The 20,723-nt window shown below is 44.7% G+C and overlaps 8 protein-coding genes across 8 annotated transcripts in view; 2 read left to right on the forward strand and 6 right to left on the reverse strand.

Annotated features, from left to right (window-relative positions):
• Positions 1 to 1,458, reverse strand: part of TREMEDRAFT_67967 (uncharacterized protein) — a gene marked incomplete at both ends in the record, with an annotated part of 3,603 nt that extends 2,145 nt beyond the window's left edge. The window contains 6 exons of the mRNA XM_007002976.1: positions 21 to 22; positions 67 to 244; positions 480 to 642; positions 944 to 1,032; positions 1,304 to 1,389; positions 1,428 to 1,458. Coding sequence (XP_007003038.1) covers positions 21 to 22; positions 67 to 244; positions 480 to 642; positions 944 to 1,032; positions 1,304 to 1,389; positions 1,428 to 1,458 — 549 coding nt within the window. The remainder of the gene's footprint in view (positions 1 to 20; positions 23 to 66; positions 245 to 479; positions 643 to 943; positions 1,033 to 1,303; positions 1,390 to 1,427) is intronic.
• An 866-nt stretch (positions 1,459 to 2,324) lies between these two features.
• TREMEDRAFT_60728 (uncharacterized protein) lies at positions 2,325 to 3,375 on the reverse strand (the record flags this gene model as incomplete). The annotated part of the gene is made up of 2 exons (XM_007002860.1): positions 2,325 to 2,698; positions 3,105 to 3,375. The coding sequence occupies 2 exons, from the start codon at positions 3,373 to 3,375 to the stop codon at positions 2,325 to 2,327; spliced, it is 645 nt and encodes a 214-aa protein (XP_007002922.1).
• Positions 3,376 to 5,215: 1,840 nt separating this feature from the next.
• Positions 5,216 to 7,535, reverse strand: TREMEDRAFT_16819 (uncharacterized protein; the record flags this gene model as incomplete). Its single annotated transcript, XM_007002177.1, has 9 exons — positions 5,216 to 5,357; positions 5,542 to 5,666; positions 5,747 to 5,815; positions 5,948 to 6,065; positions 6,260 to 6,293; positions 6,449 to 6,542; positions 6,855 to 6,965; positions 7,125 to 7,152; positions 7,480 to 7,535. Coding segments are annotated over 9 exons (777 nt in total), but the record flags the coding sequence as incomplete, so codon positions are not given.
• A 651-nt stretch (positions 7,536 to 8,186) lies between these two features.
• TREMEDRAFT_43066 (uncharacterized protein) lies at positions 8,187 to 9,843 on the reverse strand. The gene is made up of 4 exons (XM_007002530.1): positions 9,398 to 9,843; positions 9,057 to 9,210; positions 8,758 to 8,992; positions 8,187 to 8,522 (listed from the first exon to the last, which is right to left on the reverse strand). Exons 1-4 carry the CDS (start codon positions 9,737 to 9,739, stop codon positions 8,261 to 8,263), a joined length of 993 nt encoding a protein of 330 aa, XP_007002592.1. The 5' UTR covers positions 9,740 to 9,843; the 3' UTR covers positions 8,187 to 8,260.
• A 419-nt stretch (positions 9,844 to 10,262) lies between these two features.
• On the forward strand, positions 10,263 to 12,808 carry TREMEDRAFT_71262 (uncharacterized protein). The gene is made up of 4 exons (XM_007003049.1): positions 10,263 to 10,592; positions 10,975 to 11,003; positions 11,073 to 11,366; positions 11,633 to 12,808. Exons 1-4 carry the CDS (start codon positions 10,283 to 10,285, stop codon positions 12,545 to 12,547), a joined length of 1,548 nt encoding a protein of 515 aa, XP_007003111.1. The 5' UTR covers positions 10,263 to 10,282; the 3' UTR covers positions 12,548 to 12,808.
• A 2,191-nt stretch (positions 12,809 to 14,999) lies between these two features.
• Positions 15,000 to 16,932, forward strand: TREMEDRAFT_60731 (uncharacterized protein; the record flags this gene model as incomplete). The annotated part of the gene is made up of 2 exons (XM_007002861.1): positions 15,000 to 15,933; positions 16,226 to 16,932. The coding sequence occupies 2 exons, from the start codon at positions 15,000 to 15,002 to the stop codon at positions 16,930 to 16,932; spliced, it is 1,641 nt and encodes a 546-aa protein (XP_007002923.1).
• Positions 16,933 to 17,196: 264 nt separating this feature from the next.
• TREMEDRAFT_67971 (uncharacterized protein) lies at positions 17,197 to 18,074 on the reverse strand (the record flags this gene model as incomplete). Its single annotated transcript, XM_007002977.1, has 4 exons — positions 17,197 to 17,357; positions 17,416 to 17,492; positions 17,536 to 17,745; positions 17,872 to 18,074. The coding sequence occupies 4 exons, from the start codon at positions 18,072 to 18,074 to the stop codon at positions 17,197 to 17,199; spliced, it is 651 nt and encodes a 216-aa protein (XP_007003039.1).
• Positions 18,075 to 19,291: 1,217 nt separating this feature from the next.
• On the reverse strand, positions 19,292 to 20,170 carry TREMEDRAFT_60733 (uncharacterized protein; the record flags this gene model as incomplete). Its single annotated transcript, XM_007002862.1, has 1 exon — positions 19,292 to 20,170. One exon carries the CDS (start codon positions 20,168 to 20,170, stop codon positions 19,292 to 19,294), a length of 879 nt encoding a protein of 292 aa, XP_007002924.1.
• Between the last annotated feature and the right edge of the window lie 553 nt (positions 20,171 to 20,723).

Genomic DNA, 20,723 nt, shown 5'->3' on the forward strand with positions numbered 1-20,723 from the left:
TTCGCCAAACACATATCCACTACTATCCATCAATCTCAACGTCTTAAATGGAAGATGAAGACGTACTTGACCAATCCCATCCATTACCTTCATACCATCTATTTTGAACCACCCCAACTTTTATCCTAGCTTGATTGATGAGCCATTGTAAAAGAGTAGGATCGTATATGTTTGAGATACCCAATGTACGGACTTTACCTTGGTCTGCTAATTCTTCAAGGGTTCGGTAGGCCAATAGCGTTTCCTATTTCTCTTCAGCTTTCAAGACTGACACTTAGGTGACAAGCATCAAATGGCAAAATCGGAGTGCCTTACCCTTACGGACCTCAAAAGATATTGAAGTGAGCTGAATGAAGATATGTAAAGTGTATTCTGGAAACAGGGTGAACTGAGAAGCCGCCAACATGGGCAAGATGAAAAATGTGAATACGCAAGAAGGATGTTGAGGAATGGGAAAGACAAGGTGATTGACGACTAACCTCTTTCGTAGGTAATGGCGAATGTAAAATGACAGAATCCAAATAATCAACACCAAGATTTCGTATTGATTTATCGAGTGATTGTCTTATTTGTTCATCTAGAGAAGCTTTGGGATCATAAGGTAATGGTTGAGAGATATCTTGTCCGTCTAGAGGTGTGAATCTGGGATGAGTTTAGTTCTGAGATTATTCTGGGGTTGAAACACGACCAGGATTTACTCCACGATAAGACAAGACTTGTGACATTTAACGAATCTTCCTGATCTAGAGGGAATTCTCTCCAGAAGATTACAAGAGATATGGTCACATGGCGACATGAAGACATGGGGAATATAGAAGGGAATGATATGTCAAAGTTGAACAATGATGAGATCAGAGGTTGACAGGAATGAACATGGTCAAGAATCAAGCACGAGTAGATGTTCATCAAGAATGTGAAGAGAAGACATGACAAACAGACTTACTTTGTTTGAATCCACATATCATCTCTGTTGACGATCCCTTCATCGAATAGATTTCTTAATGCGACACCGACAAGATCTTCTCTGTAATGCTGGGTATCAGTTTGCTATGCACCAATGAGATTCACAAAGTAACTTCATACATAACACCCGGTCCATTCCATGAGGATGAACCGACTCATGCACACATCTCAAAGCTTTTGGAGGAATTTATGGAAGTGAATCAGAGTGAATATACGATCCTCCTCAAGTACACGAATAAGAACAAGTACATGAACGAGAATAAGAATAAGAATAAGACGAACAATCATGAAGAACAAGAATGAGAATAATAAGAGAAAGAAGAAGTAACGAAAAGCTCACTTTAGGTTGACAAGCAGTATCTATCCCTCTAAAACCTTCTCTGACAGCTATCATAACTAAATCCGTCGTTCTTTCTTTTTTCCTAACTTTATAAGTTTTTGACAATCTTATGGATCATATATACCACTCATAAACCTCTTCAAAAACATTCTCATATCTACCCAACTCTCACGAGACTGAGTTGATATATGTCGAGTAGATAGAAATATGATACCTTGACAATCTTATGGATCATATATACCACTTATAAACCTATTGAAAAACATTCTCATATCCCCCCAGATCTCATGAGACTTGTTGGTACATGTGTTGAATAGATAGAAATATGTTAATTTGGTCATGTGATGGATTAGAAGTGTTGGGTTTGAGAAACTCACCATGCTGTACCATATATAATAGCAGGCATACGTTTTAATAATTTCGAAGTCATTGTTCTTTTTTCCACTTTGTTCAGATGTTCGTTCAAAGTCGAATACCGTATCAACTTTTGGACTTTTTGTGGGCAAAATGAGTTGAAAGATAAAGTTACCCAAAGCGGCAATTCACAATCTCGCACCAAACTTACCTCCCTTAACCTTATGAACACTCGATGCACAACTACTGACGACCAACGACAAAGTGAGAAGATGTGAATGGTGTTGATATTTGAGAATGAATAAAGTAGATTCAAGATAAAGTAAGTCATAATATATTCATATACAGTATCATATCAAATTCCTTCTAATGCTACCCAGTCCGACTATCTGAAATTGAAGAAAGAAAGAAAGATTGTGAATTTATATTTTTCTATTCTATCTCGACTGTTCGAAAAATGTCCATTTCCAAGTGAATTTCTTCTAACCTTTCTGATAATTCCTCTTCTCCGAGAGCTCTATCCTCGATCCCTGACACACCATCCTCCCCACATCCAAAAAAGGTCGAATCACGTTCAAGTGGCACAAGTCAACTCCAATCTTCTATCCACCCTCCTTACCCCCCTTGAACACCAATTGCTTGACCGACAAAATCCAAAGATCACCCCTCACAATTGTACTCTCAACCTATCCGCAACCCTCCAAGACGCTCTCAACCCATTACCAACCACCGACCCTAAATCGGATCTCTCACAAGAAGTTCCATTACCATTAACCTCCCAACCTCTCAAACAACTCGATACTTGACAAGATCCCTTTATGCAAGATACTTCATCGGCACCTTCGATAGAAGTACAATCTTGTCCTTGTCCTTGGAAAACGCAACCACCACATGAATCTAGTGTAGAGGTGGTATCGATACATTCGTATGATGAATGAGCGGAAGGGGTGGCGTCTAGAGAACAAGCGGTGAGAGGGGATGGACAATGAAGGTCTCTTGGATGCCAACGATGAGTGGGTTTATGACATGTACATTTGTCGTCTAAAAGTTAGTACTGTTCTACCAAGTCTATCTTTCAATCGTCTTTTTATCCCTTTCATCATACGATTGATAAAGCTGATCCCTTCCATCGTCGCACGATCTAAACCCGGGGAGGGGGGGATCGACTAGGTCCGAATCCGGGGAGGAGGGGGGGAAGGATCGACTAGGTGGGTGTGCGTATTTGAGAAGAGTGCAAGTCATAGCTCCGAAGGGAAGATAAGTTCATTATCCTCCGACGAATCCGACGAACACGAAGACCTTTTGCACTCAGGGAAGGAAGCGGGGACGAATAGCTCAGCCCGCGAGGCGGGGGGATTGAAAGGTGGTGGGAAAGAGACAAGCTTCTTCCAAGAATGACGAAAGCGAGAGAGAAGGGGGGAGGGACAACCCAACAAAAAAAACTCACCAAGGTGACCTCCTTCCAACAAACAAAAGAATTCCGCGGCGGCACCACATCCTTGCCAAGGAATACAAATACAAAACTGATTACAATCTTTTCCAATAGAAGTACAATGACTCCTTTTGTTTGTATCCGTACATGCAGGTGGACCGGAATACGATTGCCATAGATTCTTAGTATTACGTTCTGTTAAAGTTGATGAATCATCTTGACCAATGACCAATGCGGTGGTTAAAGGTGCTAAGAGAAGAGAGAGTGATAAGAAGAAAGAACGCATTTTGTATCAAGAATGTTTCCCTCTTTGACGTTTGTCGAAATTAAGATATTACGATATGAACGTGTACCGTGTACCGTGTTTGAGAGGAAGGTTTGGGAAAGATTGTCGAAGTAATGAGAAAGAACGAAGAGATGTTGGGAAGAAGAATGATCTCGAGATAGGTGTTGGACCACAAGAGAGAATGGAAGAGTTTGAAGAATACGACCAAAGACGTAGGGGAGGGGGGGAATAAGATTCTTTCTTTCACTCACTGACTATATCAACCCCTCTCTCTACTCATTCGAAACTTCTCTCCTTCTGTCTCAAACATCCCCCCCCCAAAAAAAAACCTTCCATCATTCATCTGACTCTATCGCTTCTCATCCTTCGCCTGATCATCAAAAACCTTGGCAAATTAAATGTGGCTTGTTAAAACGGAGAAAGAACCGAATAATCAACTTTACCCGTCTTTTTTTTTTCTTCTTCTCGTTTCATATCCCCACCCATCAATCACCCCTCGACTCTTCTTCTTTCCTCCTCCTCCTTCATCATCCCAACCAATTTCTTGTTTTCCCTTCTACACTTTCTCTCTCTCCCCGTGTTACAAAACTCCTTGTACGCCCTGTTCAACTCCGTCTACTTCCTTCCCGTCAAGCCCGTTCTTCTTTCACTCATCATTCCTGATTAACTCCTCTGACGACGCAGACGATTCAATGGAAACCATCAAAGAAAAATTCAACCCCATACAGGGTCAAAGATTGTTCCCGAGATAAACGACGTCATCGTGATCTGATGACTTTTTTCAGGGTTAATCGACGCCGTTTGGTCACGTTTGAATTAATCCGACTCCGTGGCGTAGGTGAGTACCTTTGTTAAAAATGTCATGAGAGGGGGAAGAGGCGAGGTTAACAGAAAAGTCTCGGGAAGAGTATGTATCCTACCCTCATAGTGAACGAGGGAAGGGGCGGGAGGAGAGAATAGAAAAAAGAACCCGGACTTACGGTAACGAATGCCTTTTCTTGCGGGTACCTGTCCCGTTCTTAGGGGTTTCTCCGCGGGACTTCGGAAAAACTTTTAATTCTCCGACTCTTCCGTCCGTACCATACGGTAAATCCGTACTAGTCGGCCGAATGTTTGAGCCGTGTGTGCATGTCGTATGCGAGTGATGCATATACTTCGTATTGTCAGAAGAAAACAACTTGTTTAGTAACTGGTGAGTAGAGATGGGAGAATGATGTAGGCTGTGGCTGTCACCAAAAGAGAAGGAAAGCGCCAAGCCCAAGCCATACATCATGGTTCGTGAACGATCGATTGATGGATCTTTTGTGAATTTGAGGAGGGAGGTCAATGCAGGGAGGGGGCTTTGATCTGGAGAAATCGAGAGTTTTTGACTGAATTTACCAAGAGGAAAACACAAACGGGAAGAAGTACCTAGGCACGAATCGGACGATCGGCGAGAAAGGGAAGATAGGGACTGCGATGCGGGAGCTCCGAATGAGGGTACGAGTAGTGAGATGACAAAATGCATCACCATGCTCTTCTACTCTGTTGAGCAGAGTATGTTCTCTGTTCTTGTCAGCGAGCATCAGATGGGGATGAATAACTCACATATGCAGCAAAGACAAAAGCGACAAAAGCGAGACATCCTATAATCTGTATGTCAGTCCGTAAACCTATTCACTTCGGTCTTTTGGGCATAAACAAGCAGATTAGAGGATCGACAGCGAAGAAATTTGAGATGTAGTGGGGCCAAGGGGAGAGACCAAAAGACGGAGAGAATGTACTCGGACGAAAGCCCAGAGCAGCACCGAGAGAAAGGGTAGAAGGGTCATGTCATTCGGGGACCCACCTTCAGAATAAATAGGAACCATCCCGCTGCACCAGACCCAGATCGAGGTTGAACCCTGCGTCCCTTCCCGCTCCCAGCACTCCCGACGAACGGTGCCTGGGTATCACGATATTCTTTTGAAAGCTGAAGGGTGGATGCAGTGACTGAAATTATGCTAGATGTCAGCATTATTCGAGTTCGTAAATTATTACCATCTCAGCTTCCTTCGTCTCGGCTTGATAAGTCTGATGACTGACACACCTCAATCCGGATCCTTGACGGCTCTGTGTGTATCGAGTGTGTCGGACACCGACATGATCACCTAACACTGCGAGGAGGGAAGAGACTTATGAACTCACTCGTGATTATCTGACACATCCCCCGTCAAGGCCGAGAACCCAAGATAAGGTTGACTAGGTAAAGTGATTTGGTCAGTCTCGAAGCATACAACCCATTCATCTTCTTTTTGAAGTTGCAATTTCACCTAGTTATAAGCTTCTTACTCATTTCACAGCATACCTGATATATGACGACAAGTCATAAGCACAAAGAACGAGGACATACCTGCAGGATCCGACCTTTGATATATGACACTCTGGCCTTTGTAGGTATGTCTCGTCTCCGGAAGTTCTCCTTGATCCGTCAGCATAATCAGGTACTGCAGGTGGCAGAAATCACACTGTACAGAGTGTATAGTTCCGATCAAGAGGGTATGTGGGATACGGGCAAAGGCAAAGGCAAAGGAAGGAGGGAGAGTAGACTGACAGAACAACCGGCGACCTCGCCAGCGGCATTATCATGCCCGTTATCGTATTCCGCCTGTCCATCACCCAGCATTGCCGTAACTCTTGGAAACTTGAACGAGTGTTTGGCATTTGCATAACTGTGATGAGTTAGGTACTCGTGTCGCTTGTTCACCCCATCTGGTAGCACACCCTGTATATACATAATATACTGTCTCGATAATTTTGTATCAGAGAGGGGTGAACGAGCGGACTTATCGTCGGATGAGCATTTTTGGTGAGAACAGCAACTTGGGAAGAGAAGAAGGGCGGAGGAAATGGAGGGAAAACTTACGTATCGAAGAAAATGCCCAACCCGGTGAATTTGTCTGACAGTCAGTCCGCCAATTCAATGAGCACCTCATGGCTCAACGCAGTCTATCAAGCCCAATACCACCATCCACACCATCCGAGGAAGAGACGATGACAGGAATAGGAGGAACGGGGGCTACAGACGTTTCCAGACGGTAACGTCGCGACTCACCGGCACTACCGAAAACAGGCCCAAAAGTCGCTCTTTCTTTAGTGAACCATATGGCGAATCCATCGCCGAACATATTGTGCGCTTTTCCATCCACCTGTCCTCAGCATTAGTCCCCGGTGAGCCACACAGTTGAAAATCATCATTGAAAGTCCAAATTTTTGCCAATGTCCGGGGGTGGGGCAGTGAGAAGTGGAGTAGACGGGAGAACACGTTTCCATCCCAACAACAGTGGTGATCTAATGGAAAGAAAGCAAGATTTACGAAGACCAGAAGAAGGTTGACAACAGATCGGGGAGAACCTTCCATCTTCTTTACCAGACGGAAAGCGAGAAAGTTGAATGAATATATGCAGATATATCCATGCCAAAGAAATGTTGAGGATGAAGTTGGAGTGAGTTAAACTCACTTTAAACTCAATTTCTATCTCAAAATTCACTACGCTCAATGGTATTCTACTCCAAAGCCAACCACTCTGACTTGGTCTATCTTGCGTCAGTCGAATATGTTTATTTGTATTCTACATGTCAGTGAGACCATTCTCTGACGTGGTCATCATTCCCGTCTTCTGGACTAAACATTGACGAATCTCATGGAGGTTCTTGTCGTCTGAGAAGTTTGAATCAAAATATGACCACGCATGACTTTAGTTCGGACAGGGAGAGAAATGGCAACTCACTACAATAGCATCTGCTCCAAAGTCCCACCTACCATCAGCTCTTCCAATCATGATACGACTCATAACCCTCTTCACACTCCTCATTCCTTGAAACACATGATCTACAGTGACGATATTTCCAATGGAGTGGGTTGTTAAGTATATCTGGAAACTCATATCTCTACATTGATGACTATCACCCGACAACGCCGGTAGATTCTTGTAGTAAGTATTGAAGTGGTTCGAAGACGGTCCGCCCAGTCGGCGAGTTGTCACAGATTAACAAATATTTTTGAGTCATGAATAGGACACACGGTTTAAATGACCTAGATGTGAAGTAGGGATTTTAAAGTGAAAACAAGTAGAATAAACATACCATCTGTTTTGAAGATCACTATCGACATAAGGAGCAGCGATAGAGTGTGTTTTCAATGGCATGGTCTATATATCTCAGCTAATCTTCTCTTTCTCACTGAGGCAGATATGGAGAGTTATATTAAGGATTGGAATCACCAAAGCGACAAAAAAAGTATCAAGGTAAAGTATCAAAATTCCAACCGGTAAGTGATCAGTAGCCGGACCCGGAGGAGGGAATATTGATCGATGACATGTCTAGGGAGGGGTAGCGTTTGAAGAGAAGAGCGAGTTCATATGATTGTACATGGTTGACAGTCATCAGTTTAGAGGTGAGAATACAGATCGAACCATGGATACTGAGGAGATCAGGTGTTGAGGATGAGAAAGAAAAGGAGTGAGGGAGTGAGGGAGTGAATGAGATGAAGATGGAGATGGAGGTGGTTGCTTACCCTTTCTACCATTTGATCCAATGTATCTCCCATCGTCTCACTTATCATACTCACCATTCCCAGGAGGATGAATACGTATGGTCGACGCATAGCTAAGGTTGTTGATGTTGTGGCTTTACAGGTGGTCAAGTGATGTTGAGGACCAAGGAAAGAGTGACGTCGGAGGACATTCCTACATGTCACGTGGCCAATCCCGACCTCCACTCACTAACCTTATGTCTCCTCAGGACCTAGTAAGCAAGTACCAAACCTATGGTCAATGGTCAAGGGGGTTTGACTGGATATACCAATGATGCATAAAGAATACAAAGATTTATCAGCATCATGAGATCTAACGTTGAACCAAGATAATCATTCCTCAGGTTCACTTCCTTTACCCGAATCAGATTGTACATTTTCTTCATCAGAAGGAACATCCCCCTCACTCTCTTCATCCCCTCCACCAAACACTATACCCCCTGCTTCCTCATCTACCAAACCTCTTTCTGCTCTCAACTTTTGATTCCTAGCTTCCATCTTTGCTAGGATCTTTTCGGCTTTGTTGAAGATACCTGAAGTGGGAGCTCCACAGGCGTAACATTTTGGTGATTTGACAAATCTAGCGACAGCGCAACTGGTTTGTTAGTTTTACTTCTCATCATTCCACTGAGGCCTTTCCCGATCTCGATTCGAAATCCTAGAAAAAGGAGTTTCGAGACGGAATAAATAGACTGGACTAGTAAATTCGATTTCGTTTTTGACACATGTAGTTAAGACGCTAAGTTGAGGGAGGATAAAGGAGTTGGTGAGGAAAGAGAGTGAAGCGGTTTATAGAGAAGGAATGAAGAGGAAACATGAGTCAAACTCACTTCATACAGAAATAATGCCCACATTTAGTGATGACAGGTTCCGTAAATGGTTTTCGACAAATCAAACATGCGAATGGAACATCCTCCCCTTCATCCACTTGTTCAACTTCTTTAGCATCTGAAGGATCTAATTTATCCAATTGCCAACCTGCTAAATAATCCCCTCGATCATGCATGAACTTGCAACTATCTCCATAACCACAAAAACCGGTTTCTTTATAAGGTTTGCAAACGTCTATAAATGTCAGTGAATTGTTCATCACTTCGTAAACGATTTAGAAGTATAATCAAAGACTCACCTGGCTGATAATCCATCAAAGTTATAGTTCTAACATTTGCGGTAGCTCGGATAGGACCCGTTTTCATTTTAGAATCCAAAACGTCTGTACGTTTATTTATAGTGGGTAGGTAATTTGACATGCCGTGGTATAGTGTGGTATCTATTTCTCCGTCCTTGAAGTCAGCTTCTCTTCTCTTTCAATATTTTCAAATCATCGAGAACATCCTGAACCTAGGAAAAGAAGATGAGTACAACTGACACGGTTTGAACGAAGTGGGGAAGGGTATTGGAAGGATGATTAATGTATCAGTATGAGATTAAAGTAATTGATTGCGTGAAAAAATAGAAAGTCATACTCACCTCATTCAATCTGACTTTCTTCTCCACCTTGAACCTATCCTCATCACCACCATTCTCTAAATCCCAATCTGAATCCCTCGTCGCGTATCTATCCCCTGATCCTTTCAGATTCTCTTCAGCTTGATAATCCAACTCTTCCAGACCCCCACCGGTCTCTTCCGTATCACGCCGTCTCTTGGTACCTTGCACCAACGGATTGACTAGGTTTTTCTTGATAGGCCGGATGACGGTAGGTTGGGATGAAGGGCCTGGGATGGATGAGGAGGATGGGGAAGGGGAACGTTGACGCGAGGTTTGAGGTCTACGAGGAGGTCTTTTGAATGTTACCAGAGGTGCTGACATGTTTACGAATGAGATCTTTCAGTGGTAAATGTATGCAGTAAGTGATGTAGGATGAAAGAGCAAAGGTGTTAGAGACAGAGAGGATGACAAAACATATAGCCTACATATAGCTTTTGTAGCCGGAGTGGCAACAAGGAAGGGAACTCTCTCTCTCGCTGACTAATCCGCCACACCCTTCGGCGTTACTCGGTGTTTTCCCTTGCCCCCCACCAGCCTTCTCGCCCCTTTGTTGACATCGCCACACCTCTCCACCCCTCTTTATCGCCGAACTACCCATCCATCGTATACATCCATATCACAAGCATCCAGTCATACAAAGTGAGTGCATCATGTCGACAGATCGATCATGAATTGACATGCAGCGAAAAACAGTCGAGAGTATAAGTGTTAAAAACGAAAAGATTGAGCGGTGATATCGTTCCCTCGTCCCGTTGACCGTTTGGGGCTTTTGGTGAAAACTCCTACAACACCGACTGTGGCAACCATCAAATACACCACCTCCACTTTACAGGTCCAGCGTATTAGAACACTCTTATTGACAAAATGGACACGATGGATCCTCAACAACAAGCGGACTCAGAAGCTTTAGCTTCTGCTGTAGGTGCAGCCGCAGCAGCAGCGCATCAATTAGGTTTAAGGACTCATCATCATTCTCAATCGTTTCATCATACTCTACAACAACCTAATTTCTCAGATCATAAAGAGAATGGAGGTGATCAGGTGGATATAAACCAATTGGACATCCCTACCGTTGGAGATGATGGGGATGATGGTTTGGGAGATTTAGGTTTGACAATGGGAGATGATTTATCTCCTAGAGGTGGATATGGGAGACCACCGAGTATACGAAAGGGTACGTTTTTTTCTTCCTTTCTCATTCCCCTCTCATCACTGCAACATCCTCACCTCCCATGAACACACATCTATACTTCCATAACTCTTCAATCTCATCCTCACCCTCATACCTGCACACTCACCATCACACCTCATAATCCAACTAAGCCACCTCTGCACTCGCTCCCACTGCCACATTCAATCCCTCACTCTCTCCTTTCCACCCACCATCCTACTATCCCGAAATGATGATACAATGTTGGCACCAGTCTTACCGTTCCTTGGGGACAACAACGGCGACCCACTCCATACGCTTGTGGGCGTCTCTGATCTATACCTTTCAATCTCGCCTGATACATCTACCTCACTCGATTGCCTCGTGAACAAAGCTAATGTATCAGCTTGTGACTTGTGTCACGCGGCAAAACAAGTAAGTCTACTTTCGACAAACACTGTCGTATCATCTACATGTAACATGGTGACCCGCGCTGACCTGTAGAAATGCTCAGGAGATCGCCCAACTTGCACCCGCTGTCAAGCAGGTGGCTGGCAATGCGTCTACGCGCCACGTCAACGGCGTCGGACCGCACCTAAAGACCAAAAATCAGACAGTCCCAGATTACATGCCAATATGGCTTTACCACCTCCTCAACCGAAGAAGAGAAAGTTGGGAGTGAGGGATAGTTGGAGTTATGCCGATGTTGACAAAATGGCGATGAATATCGCTTTGGACATGGGTTTGGGGACGGAGGAGGATGGGGAGGAGATGATAGGTATGACCGAGGAGCAGATGGTGAGTGAATCTTTCTTCGTCTAGGCACTTTGGCTGTTTGTCCGCCTCACTTTGCTGCCTTTTGCCTTCACCCATTTCGAGATTTCTACCATATGTCTTCCCCATATTCTTTCTTCCCTGGTCCGTCCGTGCACAATTTCTCTTCCCAACAGGCTTCTTCCCATATCACTTGGATCTCTGAACGGTTCTGTCATTCGTATTGTCCCGCCGCCGCTTTTCTATCTACTGTGCTTCAATCCATACTATCGAATCACCACTGACCCCAGCTCGAATCCATCGCCATCGACGGGTACTTAGCCGATCTCCCCTTGGCGACTTACGTCCGTAATCTCCCCTACATTGCTCCACCGCCACCTCCCGAACCGCACTTCAGCGCCGATGATTTTCCCTCTACAGGCGATATGGATCAACACACCACGTCCGCACTTCGAGATGCCATTTTCTCTCTGAACGAATCCGGAGCAGGTATAACAGTTCATCCTGAACCTTCTGTCGATCATCACGATAATGGAGAAGATCAAGATCAATCTTCCCATGATCCTCATTTAGCTCTTTTGGATTTATCTCATATAAACGATGATACAGTTCCATCATCAGATACTTTAAATCTCCCATCACTTTATTCAGGATGTAATCATCAACAATTAGTTCCACACGTTTTATCATTATTATCACAACACGCTTTAGAACCTAAACCAGGAGCCAACACACCTTTAACATTATCGATTTTTTCACCACTTTCAAGAGCTTTAAGATTATTACATTCTTTAACACAATGTTCACATTGTAATATACCTCATCAAACATTACCACAATTAGCTTTATTATCAAGAACGACCACGGTTTTAACTTTTCCTTTCCCACCTATTTCTTCTTCACCATCCGGTTCTGCTCAAATCACTTTACATGGTGCTAGATTAAGTGGGACGGGTTTAAGTGAAGCTATCGAACAACATATAGTCGGAGTTGTTTGGGATAGTTGGAGAGCGGCGGTCAGAGAAGTCTTTAATGCTTTCGAAAGGAAAGCTCAAGAGATAATGAGGTTGGCAGCTCAACAACAAGCAAAAGAAGGTGGTGATAGAGAAAGTAACGGTGGTAGTGCTGAAACTCAAAGAGCTGGTTTAATGTTTCAAGCTACTAGTAGGTTGATCACTGCTATGGATGAGGTTGAGGGGAGTTAGTGTTAGTCTGTTGTTGGTTTTGTGTTGCGACTGGTTTGGGATATGAAACGTGACTTATCGCTGGTTGGGGCAAGGGGGGGGGGTTAAGATTCAGTGGGACGTAAACAGATCTCGATGGGAAAGGAAGTGTGATGACTATTGGGGATGAGGGATGAGGGATCGAGGAAAGTTTAGAGAGAATGAATTTGTAGGAGGTAGTGCACATAATGGATCTTAAGTCAGTATGTAGGGATGTACAAGTATGTATACTTGGGTGTTTTCGCATCGAGTACGTGTTCGAGTACGAGCAATAGCTCACAAATCATATAACTCTATCATCTATCATCTACTGTTTTCAATACATTTTCCACAACATTTATACTTTGTACAACAAACGAGTGTGAGACTTTTCCAATGACACTGGCCAATGAATCATGAGCAACTATCTACCATCTACCATACGAATAGTCAAAGGAGCGAACTGAGATTTAAGAAACACGAATGGAACAAACTTTTATACGTCGTATCAATCTACGAAAAGGAGCAGAAGTGAACCTTTTTATTTTAACTACAGGTGGTAAACCATCAATGGTAACATTTATGAATATCCTAGAAGCTAACCAGACTATTTTAATCAGTCCCTTGCTCTCTTTTGTTTCCTCCTTTCTCTTCAAACCCACTTCAATATGACCTCCTCTTGAAGTCCTTCATGAAGTTGTGGAAATGATACATCTTGGTCCAGATTAACGGGAATTCTAGGGAGAAAGTAACACAAATCAAAGTATGCTCAATATGGAAGAGATGAAGAGATATGATACCAAAGTTGAGAAAGTAGAGGTAGGTCGAGGTAGGAAAACTTACGATAACTTTCTCCTCTAAAATGAATATAAGCAACAGTATCCATTTCATCTACACTCGTATTCGTTCTTTCAACAGTCGACACTAACTCGGTGTTCTCATCAAATCCGACTTCTCTCACAACGCTTTGAGTATTTCTTATTGCTGTAATGCTCGATTCTTGGGTATCGGTAGATCCTAATGAGCCTAAGCTCGTTCGAGTGGATGGTATGTTAGGTAAAGACGATTTGGATGTATTGGGAGTGGAAGTGGAAGATGATGAAGGAGAATATCGACGACGTGAAAACCGTGTAGCTTTTGAGGGGATTGGGATTGTATAGATTTGAATTCTAAAGTAAGTCATAGGAATTTCATTCAGATACATAATACCAGTCTGTCTTATATCAAAGTTCAACATTCTGATTGATAGATCGTCAAGACTCAGAAAGATCAAGAAGGCCAGGAATAAGAGGGGTTAGAGAAGTGATGACGAGTGTGACGAATACTGGGGCGTTTTGTATCAAAAGTGGTAGAACGTGAAGGGCTGAAAGAAATATAGAAAGGAAAATGATAAAGGATACAATCAAAAAGCCAAATGGATAAACGGTGGAAGATGGAGGAGGAGAAGACAAGGAGGGATGAAGAAAAAACTCACAGTTCTATACCCGGATCAACCTTCTTTCTCCCACCCCATTTTGGAGGATGAGTGAGTATATGTCGTATATGAATCGGTTGAACAGAAGATGGTAAATTTGATAATTTCAATACACATTGAAATGGGTTTAAACTTCCTACACGGACACTTTCTTTCATCGTCGATATTTCCCCTTGACTTATCCCAAAATTTGTCATGAAAATATATGTATATGTATCGCTAAGTCTGCCAATGTTGTTCTTGTATCTTGTTTCCTGGGCGATCAGCTAGCTTCTTACCATATGATTAGGTCATGCAGGATTTGTGTCGCTGGACCGGGTATATACACTGACCGTTTTTCACTTCAACAAGTCTATTTGATTACACTTTACGGTTGTCTCGGCGAAGGGTCCAGCCCCAATAACACAGTGTCCTGCACTTGACTTACTTACCTAGAAAAGAACCAGGTAGAAAGGTTCAGATCCATGCAAGGAATATATGACGGTTTATAAGGGGATTGACTGGAACGTACCCACTCACAAAAGCATCCTTTGTTTGTCATTCCTTTCTTCCCTCCCCTTGAACGTTTCATCACCTCCCTTCCCGCTAGACTTCAATGTCAATTATGACCGTTCTGTGTATCTAACTTGCCACATACTAGTATCAACCACGCAGGTGGTGTTTGCGTATAGTCTCAGCTGTTCATTCTGACCGTCAACTCAAATATTCGGAACTGAAATTAACATCATACTCACTTAAAAGCTCCTAATAACGATTGAAGAAGTAGAGAGTCATCCAAACGATCACTCAACTTGTATACTCTCTTCTCGGTTGGCGTAGTCGAGAAAAACGATTTAGCGGTTACTGAGGAGAGTCAAAAGAATTCGAGGGACTCTTCCTGACGCTCATTGGTGAGTCGTCCAGGAGGAGGGCAATTTAAAGACCAAGTAGTCGAAAAAGAGCGAAGGGGAGGGAGAAAAAGCGGGATGAGTGAAGTGAGGAATGCCACCTATTCATCATTACACAGGAGATGATCCACCATTTCATCCCTCATTCACTCCTTCCCCTTTCAACTCTCCTCCATGGAATCGGAGTGAGATATCTGGGTATGATCCTTCCGAGATTATTGGGAAGAGGACGGAATTGGTGAGACGGGCAACGGCGCTGGCTGGATTGTCCTGGTGGCAACTCCTTTGCGTCGTCGTTGGTGGTCTGGGAGCTTTAGGGATAGTAGGATGGGTATGGATGAAACATCGTAAGAAATCAAGGGAAAACATTGCCAAAGCCCAACAATTAGATAAAGAAGAACAACAAGCTGCTCTGGCTGAAAAACGTCGATTGGAGGAAGAAGCAAAACTTGAAGCTAAGGCGAAACGTAAAGCGGAGAGGAAGAAAAAGAAAAGAAGGAGAAGGAGAGTGGAATCGGATAGTGAGACGGAAAGCGATACGGATTCCAGTTCGAGTTTTGATTCAGAAACAGAGACTGATACGGATGATACGGAGTATGATTCAGTCTCGGATGGTGGGACGATACGAAGGAGACGAAGACCGAGAAGGAGGTACGGACAAGGACGTCGGGGTAGGAGAGAGAGGGATAGAAGAAGAGGAAGAAGAGATAGGTATCCTCCTAGAAGAAGAAGTTTGACACCGGATTCGATGGAGAATGGGGGGAAGGATGGGACATTGGGGAGGAGAGATTCGATTTGGAAAAGATTTTCAACTGCTAGTGCTGTCAAAAGGGCTGCTTTACAATTGAGACAATTGCAAAGGAGAGTGGAAATGAGAAAAGAACAGGAAGTGGTGAGAGTGGAAGAGAGGAAAGGGATAGAGAGGAGAAAGAAAGTCGATGAAGCGAATAGAGAGTTGGACGAGTGGAGCGCTAGGGAGAGAGAAGGGAGGAGGTTGGCAGGCAATAGACAAGGATCGGGAGGTAGTGGTGAGTATTTCCTGACTTCTTTCCGATTCTCTGGTTTCTCGAATTGGTGACCTTCCTATGTCCCGCCTCCTCAAAATCAGGACAGTTTGGAGCGAACGCGGTGAGTAGAAGCCCGTCGACAGTAGAGGTTGGTTCAACCACGCCGAGGGAAGTGGGAGTTCCCGATTGAATGTCAGTAAAGGGGATACCACCGGCGGAAAGACTCTGTTCGGGCCGATGAACCTTCCACCTCATTCCAAGTAGCAGTAGAATGTCAGTGAGACTGAATGAGTAAATACTGACCATTGCGCAGGTAATCCACTGATCCCACCCGTCCGAACACCTCGAACTCAATCCACCCTGTCCTCTGGAACACCATCCCTCCCCATCCCACCTCCCCGAGCATACACCCGTCAACCCACCAGACTAAACTCCACCGATCCCACTCACCCATCCCGTCTGCCACACGCGCCTAATAGGAAACCCACGGAGCCTCGGGAGCACCTGAGCAAACAACAAGCTGCCCAACTCCAAGCCCTCCAAGCTCGGAAACCTACCAAACAGTCGACGCTTGGATTAGACCACGAAGTCGATCAGTTACTAGGTGGAACGAGTTCGAATAGTCGAAAACCGCTCAAACCAGCCCTTCGGAACCAGGATCCTGATCTATCTCAACGAGGGAAACATCAGTTGGAAATTCCTCCAGTAGGTGAAATACCTCCTGTGAACGAACCAGTAGTAGCGCCATTGGTCGAAAGGGTCAAACAAACTTTCGCCAATGCTTTCCAGTCTGATTGGCTCTCGCATCCCCTGCAGAACGCTTCGGTACCTCAAAGCCCAAGAACGACGATTTTGATTCCTATGGGTAATCCTAGGGATCGACCAACGATTCCGAAAGGCGCATTGGCACCTGCGCCGCCACCAAAAGTAAGAATGGCGACGGGGTCGGGAGGAGGTACACCTGGTTCAGGATCATCGGGCGGGAACAAATGGGCTAATAGATTGAGGGAGCGAAGGTAGGGCTGATCAAGTCATGTCATGCAGGGTTTATCGAGATCTTCAAGGTGGGTCGAGGGCTATGCAGGTTTATAATCTTTGTGAGTAGTGGTGATGTTGTGACACGGAGATGAGGAATGTCAAACACGAGTCGGCGCTGAGGGATAGGGCAGGTAGATGAAATGCTACGGAAGGATAGATGAAATACAATGCAATGATGAATTCCAGTAGCCTTCTGAATGTCAGTGGAGGACCTGCCAGCTGGGAACTTACAACTTTACATACAGCTCAATCGTCATAACCCAAGCCAGTGGAGGCCATACCATTTCGAATCCCTGTTTTTCCTCTTCGTGTTTCCCTTCTCTGCCGTTCGTCGTCAGAGTCGCTACCATCTTTCGTTTCGTCTCCCACTATTCTCTGACGTATCTCCTCGGTTGTAATGAGCACTCCTACGCATCAAATTGTCGTACTTTTTCTTCGGCGTGGCTCGGCTCTAGGGAGACTCACCTGTATGTTTCAATCGGAACTCTAAGGTTGAAAGGGAAAAACTATCACTATTTCCCAACTCTTCAAACCCTATCAGCCTACATATCAGTCGATGTTCAGGTAATCTACTTTGAGTCTCACCGATCCCGCAACTGTCCATCCATGAAGGCCAGAACACATGGCAAGACCTGTATACCGAATTTGCCGACAAAGAAGGGGGTGTCCGCTACTGATGCTCGGAGGAAGATTGTATTCCGATATCTGGGGGCTAGTTGAGCAAGACGACTATCCATAGTTTTGCACTTGGGAAATGAGGGATGGAAGAAGTGGACAAGACAGTATCTGGACTTGCTGCTGATCAGTGGACATTCCATGACAGCGGTGGTTGCAGGCAGAGGGGGTTGTTTCGACGGCCGTGGCTTATAGAAGCATGGGATGGGTGGAGAATCGAGAGAGTGAAAAGAGGCAGAAACATACGCTATACGTTGAACCAACTCCTGCTCCTCTGTCAAGGTGACGACCCTTCCCACATTCCCCTCAGCCTGCAGTTCTCGGACCCGCGCCATCTCCTCGGCGAGCTCTTGTAGCCGTTTTTCTCGATGAGCTGCATAATCAAATGAGTCTGGAAGATCTTCGAGAAGCTCTGCGTCTGACGGGGTAAGAGAGGGTGACCTGCTCATAGTGCAACGATGTCAAATATGATGAGAAGGATGTCAATCACCAGTACAAGTAAGATGGAGCGGAGGAGGACGCGATCCGTGCTCAGTGTGGCAATGTGGCACTCGATCGAAAGTGGCACTTTCTTCCATTATTACATTGTACACTCGTGACAACTACTCGTACTTGTAGGTAATGACTGGGAGGTACACTATGACACTTATAAAGCAGCAAAAACTGCCCTCACTCTGGATCATAGATCTTTCCATTCTTTTTCTCGTGAACACATTTGGAATGCGCCAACTTAGGCCTACCCAAACACCCTGGACCCATCGCATTCACTTCCTCCTCACCCGCATGCATGCGTTTCCTGCACAAGGTACATTTCCGATGACGACTCTGCCATGTTGAGCAGCATTGGTTAGGATAACGCCAGATGAGAAAAGCAACAAAAAGGATCAATAGAACCGCAACTACTGCTGGGATGATATCTGAAGATCAGCAAAACTGTTCGGATCCATGAGGTACTACTGACAGATATACGTTCCCGTCTTGTCATCCGAGATGGAAGTCTCGGCATTTTGAAGAGTGGCCCCGACACCTCCATTCGAATCTCCCGAATCGTCGCTTCTTCCTAGGATGTACATGACGGTTGTAGACCTTCTACCACGTTTGACGTCTTGTAAACTGAGATTAACACAGTCTCACAGAAAGGGACTAGTCCCGTCAAGCAATACCAACGGTGATGTTTGCCTGGTTGGTGGATGATGCTTGACTTCTTGTACTTTTTGACATAGAAGTAATCACGCTTGAGCCAAGACTCCTTGTCAGATGAAGCAGGGACTGTACCGTGAAAGGATTCAATCCTGAGACATGAGGAAACCGGAGATGCTTGGCCAAAGGAGATGAAGGAGAGTAGTCAAAGGAACCTTTGATGTTGACATGTGGGTCCCTCAACGTGTAGCTCGGGGTGCCAGGGCCAAAACTTGGACCCAGGGTAGTGAGTCACACAATGAGAAGAAGGCGGCAGGGATTTGGACGAACAACAAGAACTGCAAGGGTAAAAGCTCATTGCTTTGTACCTCATCATTTTGAACACTGTGCTCCAACATATCATAATCATGATATAGGTAGATGTACCTCACCAATCCCGCTCAACACCTCAAGGACTGCATATAGCCTCCAATATCTCATCCAATCAGGACTCAATGGCGCTCAGGTGTCATTCCATTTTTTCAAATTATTCCTCCGTGGTCCCTTCGATATACGCCTCGGAGGAAGGGAGGTCGACTGTCATCAACCTAGCCAACACTTCATTGACTCCTTGGCACCCGGTGAGAAGTATCTGTGAAGCTTCCTCTCGCGTCCCTTCTTGTTCCTGCCAGAGTCTGGAGTTCACTAAACTTTGCTCAAGATCTTGGATAGCATTGTTCATCACTCCCCATTCCCCCTCAAAATAATAAAGACTTCCCGTAGCCCATTGATCAGTCAAACTGTCCACTGTTTCGTAGAATTGAGCGTGCGCCCTATCGCCAAGGTCAGGATCATCTCGATAAGCGGAAAGCTGACGCTGATGGTCCGAGAAGATCCCCCATGGTGGTTGATGATAGAGTAGTCTTCTTGTGGTTTCTTCATCTGTTGCTCTTCTCCACTCTTGCCGCCATTGGGTATCTGGATGGGGCGGATTGACTTGAAAAACCGATTGACTATTTGAAGTGTAGTAACCCAATGTATAGCTACGTACTAGGATTGAATCTAGTGACATTGTGATACCGTGATTTATATCGAACTCATGGGGTAGAAGTGTGCTGAGGCTTTCCATTTGTCGGCGACGTAGCTGGCCAGGGGTCTGATTACTTTCTATGAGGGCCTGGAATGACGCTTGGCGAGAAGTAAGCTCTTGAACCCTGTCCGTTGTCGGGACTGGTAACCAAGGGAGGATGTAATAAGCTTCCCAAAAATCTCTCGCGGCTTGATCTTCCGCTCGCAGCAGGTTACGTACCGCCGATTGGATGAATGTATCCGCTTGATTCTGTTCGGCTAGAAGTGAGAGCATTCGTAAGCCTGTCTCGTGATCAACATGTCGTTTGTCTATGGTGTAGGCTGGTAATGTTGACATAGTGTGATGATGTGAGATGTTGAGAAACTTCTCAGATGAGTACTTGTACTGTGAATTGTGGTCGTATTGTTGGTAGACTGGGTGCTACAGATTCTGCAGGGCACGAGTCTCTTGTAGTATCTAGAGTAACAGCTGTTAACAATCCGCACGGATACTGTCAATTGTTTAAATGTCTCCAATTTACAGTCCGTGCTTGAATCCTTAGTCAACTGAGTGACGTGCTCGACTCTCAAACAGTGAAAGAGAGACATCTTAAGGCGGACTGTTGCCTTCTTGTGTCAAATGTTGTCATCTTGACTTCCTTACACTTGTAATTCAGGGGTCACACACAGTATGCTACATGTATCCGTCACCTTTGATGCCGCACGGAAGACTTGATGATTGGTCATTGGCACTGTTAGGTGACGGACAGAAGCCGTGACCCTTCGGAGCGTCATGGGGGATAGCGTGACCCTCAGAAGATCCGTGCCACTTCGAAGGGTCATGATCATGGGACCATGACCCACAGAAGAATCACTCCTCACCAATTACCACTGCTTCAAACAAGCATCCC

Source organism: Tremella mesenterica, assembly GCF_000271645.1.
Source record: "Tremella mesenterica DSM 1558 unplaced genomic scaffold TREMEscaffold_2, whole genome shotgun sequence".
In the NCBI taxonomy this organism is placed as follows: Eukaryota; Fungi; Basidiomycota; class Tremellomycetes; order Tremellales; family Tremellaceae; genus Tremella; species Tremella mesenterica.

Coding starts and splice junctions, on each gene's coding strand:
- TREMEDRAFT_43066 (XM_007002530.1), bottom strand. CDS start 9,739: ATGTCAGCACCTCTGGTAACATTCAAAAGACCTCCTCGTAGACCTCAA. Junction 8,993..9,056: donor TTTGATGGATTATCAGCCAG/GTGAGTCTTTGA, acceptor TGACATTTATAG/ACGTTTGCAAACCTTATAAA. Junction 8,523..8,757: donor GGGCATTATTTCTGTATGAA/GTGAGTTTGACT, acceptor CTAACAAACCAG/TTGCGCTGTCGCTAGATTTG.
- TREMEDRAFT_71262 (XM_007003049.1), top strand. CDS start 10,283: ATGGACACGATGGATCCTCAACAACAAGCGGACTCAGAAGCTTTAGCT. Junction 10,593..10,974: donor ACCACCGAGTATACGAAAGG/GTACGTTTTTTT, acceptor CTAATGTATCAG/CTTGTGACTTGTGTCACGCG. Junction 11,004..11,072: donor TGTGTCACGCGGCAAAACAA/GTAAGTCTACTT, acceptor GCTGACCTGTAG/AAATGCTCAGGAGATCGCCC.